Below are 8,222 nucleotides of genomic sequence, written 5' to 3' on the forward strand. Positions count from 1 at the left end.
TATTTGTGATATCTTTTTTTAAAAGAAGGATAATTTAGTCATTTTGTACATAAAAAGGGATATTTTTAAAAATATACAGCCAAAGGGGGCATTTTTGAAAAGGGGTATTGAAAAAGGGGCATTTTTGTGAGTCTCCCTATAATTTATAATAGTGTAATATTTACTTTTTAGTTATTTTTTATTTTTTAATTACTTTTTTAAAAAAAAATTTTATGAAAAATACTTCGTGTAGTTGACAAAAAAAAGAAATACTTCGTGTAGTTAACAAGATATTTATATTATCTTAAAATGATGGTTATGGTGTTTCACACATAACCGATGATAGTTCGGGGATGTCCGTATGTAATACTAATAGTTCGTGTAGTTAGCGAGACATTAAAATAGTCTGCATGTGTAGTGATGTGTTGGCGTATAATTCGTGTAGCTGGCAATGATTTTTTCAAGAATAATATATAAGTTTTATGATTGGAGAGACAGAAGGAAAGTGGAGAAGTGGAGAGAGCTGACCCATTCCGTCCGTCACCGACTTTTTAAGCTTTAAGCTTTCCTTTTCTCTGTCTTTTTTTCTTTGTTTTGGAGTTTGTTTATTTATGTTTGTTTATCCTCTGCCGAAAGTTTATTACTTCAGCCTCTCCACCTCATTGCGTCCACGTCATTTTAATATGCCAAAAGACCAAGGCTTCTAAGTTCTAGTCGAGAGACATTAAAACATTTCATTTTTCAACCCTATAAGGTTGCATATAAAATTTACAAATTTTACAATAAGTTATATATATGGTGCTACTGACATGGGCAGGGTACATGAGATATTTTTCTTTTAAGTTATTTGTGTGTTTCAATTTTGGTCGGTTTTTTTTGTCGTTAATGTCTTCTGTAGGTGGGATATACTAAAAAAATGAGAAAATAAGAAAAGTCAAGGCGGACTTTGACGACAAATTGCTAAACCTCGATAGATGATGATAATAAGCCTAATTAAAATAAACGTTACATCGTAATCAATTGCTTCAATCTCATTCTCATCTCATGTCATCCTTAGCCGCGGTTAGCCGACCATACTATCAACAATGTATACATGCACATATTTGTAATAATTAAGAAGAAAAATAAAGAATGTTTCACCGTCCAAAAAAACAGAAGAGGGCATGGTCCGGTCCTGAGACGGGATGAGATATTTTGCTTAGTGCTATATGTCAACATCTTAGTTAATACCCACCGGTTCTGATATAAAAGGGGGAAAATAATTCATAACCAACCACACAACAAATCTCTCTGTTTCTCCCGCTCTTGCTCTGTTTTCTCAAAGACGTAGCTGATCTTCTCTTCTGCATTCCAAATCTCCTCGTTACCTGAATAGGATAGTGAGAATCATCTATGGCTACAGCTAAGAACAAGGGAAAATCCATCAGGAGCCTTGGTACAAATGAATCAGAGAAAATGGATGAGGAGTTCCAGTTTAGTAGCGGCAAGTATAAAGATTCGGGTTCTGGCTCGGACATGTGGTTAGGAGAAGCTTCCTCTACGTCCCAAAGAGGTCTTAGGAAGACTAGGACCTTTGACCGACATAATCCTTATCTCCTTCAGCCGCCACCAACAACTAAATGCCCTGTCTCTTCTTCGAGTGTCGCTTTTCCCTTTTCCCTCGCTCCAGCGATTCAAAATCAACAACGATTTTTACACCCGAATGACCCTTCAGGACAAAGACAGCAACAAATGATCTCGTTTGGTCCTCAACTACAGGTGCAGCCATATTTAGTACAACAACAACAACATATGTTGCAGTACTGGAGAGACATATTGAAGCTGAGCCCGAGCGGAAGAATGATGATGATGAACATGTTAAGACAAGAAAGTGATCTGCCACTGACGAGGCCGCCCATTCAACCATTCAGTGCCACCAAGCTATATAGAGGGGTCAGACAACGCCACTGGGGAAAATGGGTTGCTGAGATCCGTAAGCCACGAAACAGGACACGTCTCTGGCTAGGGACATTCGATACAGCAGAGGAAGCCGCCATGGCTTACGACCGCGAGGCCTTCAAGTTGAGGGGTGAGACCGCCAGGCTCAATTTTCCCGAGCTTTTTCTCAATAAACAAGAGTCAACTCCGGTGCATCAGAAACAATGCGAGACGGCGACTACTAGTGAAGAGGCAAGCGGAAGAAGAGAAGATGATTCAAGCGCGGCATTGGCAGTGGGAAGGGTGAGTGAGGAGACAGGTTGGGCTGAGGCATGGTTCAATGCAATTCCAGAGGAATGGGGACCTGGAAGCCCTCTATGGGATGATTACCACTTTCCCATTTCTAACCACAAGGACGATCATGATCCCCCACAAAACTCTTCTTCTGATACAATTTAGAACCTTTGCACTTTCACATGTTAGAATGTATAGATGCTTAGTTGTATGACTGACTAGTTTTATGGTTTTGGGTGGAGACAGCTTTTGTCATCTCCCTCATTCCCCATATTTTTACGAATCTTATTATTCTTACCATAGAAAGAGAGTGAGAAGATCAATAACCCGTCATCTGAAAAAACAAAGAGATCAAATCCTGATTAAGATTAAGTAAAGCAATTTTAAGTTTGTTGGAAACGATCAATGTACTAACAAGTTGAATTCCGATGACTCTTGAGCATGAATAAACGAGTTTGTACAATTATGATTGTGTGTTATCACTTATTTATTATTATTACTAGTACCCACGGAATTTGACATGCTGCATTTATTTATGGGCTTTATTAGATGAGCAAAATCCAGAGTAAATGGGCCTAGTCTTAACGTGGACACACAAGGGACACGTGTCGTACTACCGAGAGCTCGTGGAGTTGGATAAGCCACTCAAAAGTCGAAACTCAGAAGATCCAACCAAACCAGAGCCATCAATCATCCTTCCAATGAGATTTTTTTGATTAAGCAAAGCGAAAACCTCTTTCAAGTCTCAACAACTCTTCTTCTCCTCTTTCTCTCTTCAGTTTCGCAATGGTTGCAACTGCAATCTCTTCCCTTTCCTTACCAGCTTTGGGTCAATCGGACAAGATCTCCAATTTCGCACCTTGTCGTCCTCTCGCCTCCACAATTCGCATCTGCACCAAGTCTTCTCGCCACTCATTGACTTCGCGTTCCACTTCGAGATCTCTTATTCACTGCATGTCCACTGTTACCGGTGAATTCTTTATCCCCACTCTGCATTGGATTAGTCAGTTTTGCTCTTATTAGTCTCAATGAATGAACTCTTTTCTGTTGTTGGTCAGATGTGCCTCCTGTATCAGAGACAAAGTCGAATTTCCTAAAAGCTTACAAGCGACCTATCCCGAGTATCTACAACACGGTTTTGCAGGAGCTCATTGTACAGCAGCATTTGATGAGGTATAAGAAGACTTATCGTTACGATCCTGTTTTTGCACTTGGCTTTGTCACTGTGTATGATCAGCTCATGGAAGGATATCCGAGCGATCAAGATCGAGATGCCATTTTTAAAGCTTACATAGAAGCCTTGAATGAAGATCCTAAACAATACCGGTTAGCTTCCATCTTCTCCTTGATAATAATGTCTTCTTGTTGAAGATGACAACCTTTTTTTTTGCTTCAAACAGAATTGATGCTCAGAAGATGGAGGAATGGGCAAGAAGTCAGACTTCTGCTTCACTAGTTGACTTTTCCTCTAGACAAGGAGAAATTGAAGCACTTCTTAAGGACATTGCAGGAAGAGCTGCGAGTAAGGAGGGATTTAGTTACAGTAGGTTCTTCGCCGTTGGGCTCTTTCGTTTACTTGAGCTTGCAAGTGCTACTGATCCAACTGTCTTGGACAAGGTGATTCTATTCGTCTGAGATCTCACATTGCCATTATGTTCACTGGCAATGTGCAAGTGTGTTCTCTCTGACATCTCACATTTTTCCTATTTGTGTCTCATGGAACAGCTTTGTGCATCCCTAAATATCAACAAGAAAAGCGTGGATCGGGACCTGGATGTGTATCGTAACCTGCTGTCAAAGCTTGTCCAAGCCAAGGAATTGCTTAGGGAGTATGTCGAGAGGTACTGATATTGAATCCCTATCTATCTACACTAGGCACTGGTCTATTTGAGCATATACAGTACTTGCTGCACGATTAAACTCTTTTATATAGAGCCTAACTTGATATTTTTACTTTTGGTTACTCAGGGAGAAGAAGAAGCAAGGGGAGAGAGCCGAATCCCAGAAGGCTAATGAAACAATCTCCAAGTGTCTTGGAGATACTCTATATAACCCATCTTTCTTGGTTGAATGGAAATAGTAAAAAATCAATTGTGACTTTTTTTTCTTTTTCTTAGCAACAACTATGCCCAAGATATCTCATTTCTAAGAACATTTCAGACGTGTATATGTTTGCTTTTCTTTTCGATTACATGAATTACATAATGTTGATTCATCTGGTATTTTATACATTGATGAGGTTAGTGTTGTGCTGTTACTATGACAAGTTTGTTTAAGATTTAAGTGCCGCCTTCAGAAGAAATGTGACCAACCATGAACATTTGAATTCCTCCTCCTTGAAGCCCTGCCTTTTTCATTACTGTGTTTTCCCTATAAAAAAGGTCAGATTCTATGTTTAAGGAGTTGCAACAGAGACTCACTTCTCACTTGGAACATCTAAATTGCACTGTCCTGCTAGCTGCTGTTGTAGTACATGCGCTTGAAATAGAAGGGAGAAATCGCGTTGCTATAAATCCAGATACATAATCTCAGCCATTGAGCGTGAACGACCAAAAAAAAAAGAAAAGAATAAAGACGGGTACCAATCTATACCAGTTGCTGCTAGCTTGTTCTTTATGAAAGTGGCAATAAAAAAAATTCAGAGACCGGAGGAAGAATGCATAGAATCAACAATGAAAATGGTTAATTGTCTAACTAAGTTGAGAAATATCAACCTCATCAGGAATCTTGAAGGTATCCGCAGCACCAAACTTTCTAAATTCCTCGCCTTCAGCCATTGATTCGTCTTCATTATCATCATACTCTTCTGCAGCATCATAATGGCGTGGTGTTGAAGGGTCAAACATGCTTCTGGACCGACAGTCATGAGTTGCAAGCATGTTCACTTGGCCAAGATGTGAAATCTCTACCATCACAGTTTCATCATCCAGTGGCAGTGGCTGTTTCCAGGGCTCCCCATCCATCCTCATGAATGTATGGTCAGTTGCACCTTTGTGAAATTCGAAGCGAATGCGATTTGCCTAGTCACAGAAGTTATCATTTGTATGCACTCAATCATCATATCTTTATGTGTGTGTGTGTGTCCTTATCACTTCCAACTTGTACAATTCTTACCTGGGCAAGTCGTGTCCCATGTCCATTTGGAGCGAGCAGAACAAGACCATGCCAAGCATTTCTAAACCCAACAACCTCAATGAGGCCATCATCTACAAACGGGGGAGTCAAGCCTCTCTGTTTGTGTCACAACAAAGAAACATGCATATACCATGGCGAAGATAATAAATACATAAACTTATGTAGCACTCAGGCAATGTCAAGAGTTTGTAAAACCTACATCGCGTTGTTTCCTGGGATTTGGTGTGCCCCAAGGATTTAAACCTCCAGAAAAGCTAGGCAGATTCAGACATACAATGGACCTGATGCTGCAAGAGCAGAAACAAATGTCGGGATTGGAGAAGTTTATATTCGAGCATGAACAGCATATTGCAAGAAAGTAGGACATTGCTTTGTTACATTTGAGATGTAACCATATATAGTTAAAGGTCCCACACAGAGAAAAACCCCAAGACTACCCAACATGTCCATCCTGGACTGTATCTAGTGATCCCTCAGGACAATAAACACTGGATGAATAAAAATTACCTATGAGGTATGTGGAGGTCGTGCCACTGGCCATTTCTAGTTGCAATCTTAACCTTGGCAAGCTGAGCTATATTCCTGCAGGGGAAGCCATAGAGCTTTCCTTAACATTGTGATAGAGAGCAAAATCATGTATAAACAGAAATTAAATTACAGCCAAAAGAATGAAATGTGGACCATTTAACCGAGAATATAAAACCAGCATAAGATTACATGTTTCTATATTGATGTTGGAGAGTACGTCAAATTTGACAATTGTTTAGCACAAAACAAGACCCAAGCAGCAAAATGAACATATGCTGAAAAGAATCATGGGCACCAAATTTCTAATTACTAACACTATAACAGTATACTAAAAACAAAAGAAAAGGCAGTAGTGTTGCAGAGCAATATAATCATTCATGTCCAGAAACTCAGAAACAGAAAAACAATGAAACGAAAGTATGTCTATACACACCGTGAAGCAGGGTGGAAAAGAGAGGCACAAAACCATCCTTGCGTGCAGCCAAGCTTTACATACGTACTCTGGCAATGGGAGAAGAAAGTGTGAAGCAAATGCAAAGTATTTATTATTTGTTTAGTATAAATTCCAGTGAAGGGGGGTTAAAAAGAGAAGGTGTAATCTAAAAGGTCAAACTCAAAATGGTACCTGATTAACCAGCTGATTCTTAAATTTTTCAGGGTGAAGCTTCCTCTCAGAATGAAACGCATAAGAAATCTGAGCATCCATTCCTGCAGAAGCACAATAGAAAGAACTTTCAAGGAGATTTGTCTTTAAAGATTGATAATCAAAATGATCATGGACGATAACTGGTTTTGTTTATTTAATTTCAATACAAACAATCCAATAACTTCATGGCAGTTTGTTATCTACATAATAAGATGGAAACTCAATAAGTTAGCTGATCAACTCCTAACTAGAGTGCTATTTTGCTTATGACTTGTGGGAAATCCAAAGTTAGATGGAAGCAAGAGGAGCAATAGTGGTCTCACCGAGGCTAAAGTAATTCCAGAACCCCCCTCGAAATGTGTGGCAGCCTTCCTGAAAACATGAAGGGATATAAGACAAAAAAAGAAAGAAAGAGACACAGCTATATAATAATGGCAGGCGGAAGGTTAATTACCTTGTTTAGTTCATCTGTTGGAGAAACACGGTGAAATGCATGTAGAGAATGTGGTAATTCAAGAGGAGCAACAGGATCACAAGAACCACCTTCTTTAGGAGTTTTCATCCTCATAAGTATGTGCCAACTTGAAACAGCAGATAGTCGGTTATACATACACCAAAAGTAAAGACTAACAAAAACTGTGGAGACAGAGAGATAGATGTAACAATTACTTGTCAATCTTCATCTCTTTTGCCTTCAACACTTGATCCAAAAACAACTCCACTGCAGTCCTATCTGTTCCTGGATTTTTCTTTCCCTGTAGAGAGAGAGAGAGAGAGAGAGATACACTTATAGTAATTAAGAAAGAAAAAAAACATAGGCAGGCAAGTGTATTGATTGAGAGGAGTGTAGTAAGTAACACACCCATCCAAAAGCAAAGGGAAGGTTATTTCCTGTACCCAAAGGTACAGTGGCAATTGGAGGAGGATGTGATAATTTAAGGTCACACACAACTCCAAGGAGCCACCCAGCAGTGCCATCACCTCCTGCAACCTAATAATGATGGGGATGGAATTAGTACATGTTGCATTCATTTGGTTTCAGAAAACAGTCTCTTTCTTCAGGAATTACAATGATTTTTAATTTCTCCCGAATCTGACGAGCGAAATCGTCATCTTTGAGCCTCTCGAGGTTAAGATAGATTCTGCGGAGCACTTTATCGGGAGTCTCTTGGTCGAGATCAAAGACCTGATTGTGATTGAGAAGAGATCGGTAGGTGAGAATGAGTTCGCCACCCAACTGACCACCGCTTTTGGAGTTGATGAAGACAAGGACGGGGCTCGCAGGTGGAGGAACAGCCTCCTCCTCCTCCTCCTCCGGCGACAGGACGTACGTAGGGATGTAGAACTCCTTGAGAAAATCTGATAAAGTATTGTATTTATCCATTAATTTGGTGGAAGAAGATGATGATGATGATCAAGAGAAAGGAATCGGGATCTGAGAAACTGAATTTTTGAAATTATTTATATAATAATATATACTTGTCTTTCAATAAACGTCCAACTCGAATAAAGGAGGAAAGGTCCACACCTTCGAGATTCTTGGCGGCTACGGAGCAGTTGGCCCCATTTTCTGACGCGGACTCAGTCATGCGCTGCATTTGCATTGTTTGATCCAAAATTAACTGTATTTAGAACTTTTAAATTTACTAGGTGTTATTGAATTTTGTATTTCAATGGATTTGAATGTATTTTGAAATCAAGGTCATCAATGTTTGGCAGATTG

At 39.6% G+C, this 8,222-nt stretch overlaps 3 protein-coding genes across 4 annotated transcripts; 2 read left to right on the top strand and 1 right to left on the bottom strand.

The window, feature by feature from the left end:
* Positions 1-902: 902 nt before the first annotated feature.
* Positions 903-2,490, top strand: LOC9322380 (ethylene-responsive transcription factor ERF053). The gene has a single exon (XM_002884183.2). It carries the CDS (start codon positions 1,372-1,374, stop codon positions 2,353-2,355), a length of 984 nt encoding a protein of 327 aa, XP_002884229.1. The 5' UTR covers positions 903-1,371; the 3' UTR covers positions 2,356-2,490.
* A 362-nt stretch (positions 2,491-2,852) lies between these two features.
* On the top strand, positions 2,853-4,401 carry LOC9320296 (protein THYLAKOID FORMATION 1, chloroplastic). Its single transcript, XM_002884184.2, has 5 exons — positions 2,853-3,160; positions 3,249-3,516; positions 3,591-3,807; positions 3,916-4,031; positions 4,159-4,401. The coding sequence occupies exons 1-5, from the start codon at positions 2,977-2,979 to the stop codon at positions 4,268-4,270; spliced, it is 897 nt and encodes a 298-aa protein (XP_002884230.1). The 5' UTR covers positions 2,853-2,976; the 3' UTR covers positions 4,271-4,401.
* Positions 4,379-8,012, bottom strand: LOC9320297 (diacylglycerol kinase 5). 2 transcript variants are annotated; one of them, XM_021030943.1, is made up of 12 exons: positions 7,569-8,010; positions 7,362-7,490; positions 7,169-7,254; positions 6,954-7,080; positions 6,823-6,871; positions 6,479-6,561; positions 6,287-6,354; positions 5,833-5,907; positions 5,525-5,612; positions 5,305-5,421; positions 4,905-5,210; positions 4,379-4,560 (listed from the first exon to the last, which is right to left on the bottom strand). In XM_021030943.1, exons 1-12 carry the CDS (start codon positions 7,881-7,883, stop codon positions 4,483-4,485), a joined length of 1,521 nt encoding a protein of 506 aa, XP_020886602.1. In that variant the 5' UTR covers positions 7,884-8,010; the 3' UTR covers positions 4,379-4,482. The 2 variants fall into 2 exon arrangements, with proteins under 2 accessions (XP_020886602.1, XP_020886601.1); XM_021030942.1 differs by lacking the exon at positions 4,379-4,560 and having other exon boundaries at positions 4,670-5,210; positions 7,569-8,012.
* Positions 8,013-8,222: the final 210 nt, after the last annotated feature.

This window comes from Arabidopsis lyrata (genome assembly GCF_000004255.2).
Source record: "Arabidopsis lyrata subsp. lyrata unplaced genomic scaffold ARALYscaffold_3, whole genome shotgun sequence".
NCBI lineage: Eukaryota > Viridiplantae > Streptophyta > Magnoliopsida > Brassicales > Brassicaceae > Arabidopsis > Arabidopsis lyrata.

What these genes read in the sequence shown, in the direction of transcription:
- LOC9320296 (XM_002884184.2), top strand. Translation starts at nt 2,977, where the DNA reads ATGGTTGCAACTGCAATCTCTTCCCTTTCCTTACCAGCTTTGGGTCAA. An exon ending in GAAGATCCTAAACAATACCG is followed by an intron (nt 3,517 to 3,590) that starts GTTAGCTTCCAT and finishes TGCTTCAAACAG; the next exon opens with AATTGATGCTCAGAAGATGG. An exon ending in ATCCAACTGTCTTGGACAAG is followed by an intron (nt 3,808 to 3,915) that starts GTGATTCTATTC and finishes CTCATGGAACAG; the next exon opens with CTTTGTGCATCCCTAAATAT.
- LOC9322380 (XM_002884183.2), top strand. Translation starts at nt 1,372, where the DNA reads ATGGCTACAGCTAAGAACAAGGGAAAATCCATCAGGAGCCTTGGTACA.
- LOC9320297 (XM_021030943.1), bottom strand. Translation starts at nt 7,883, where the DNA reads ATGGATAAATACAATACTTTATCAGATTTTCTCAAGGAGTTCTACATC. An exon ending in GGGAGAAATTAAAAATCATT is followed by an intron (nt 7,491 to 7,568) that starts GTAATTCCTGAA and finishes CATCATTATTAG; the next exon opens with GTTGCAGGAGGTGATGGCAC. An exon ending in ATCCCAGGAAACAACGCGAT is followed by an intron (nt 5,422 to 5,524) that starts GTAGGTTTTACA and finishes TGACACAAACAG; the next exon opens with AGAGGCTTGACTCCCCCGTT.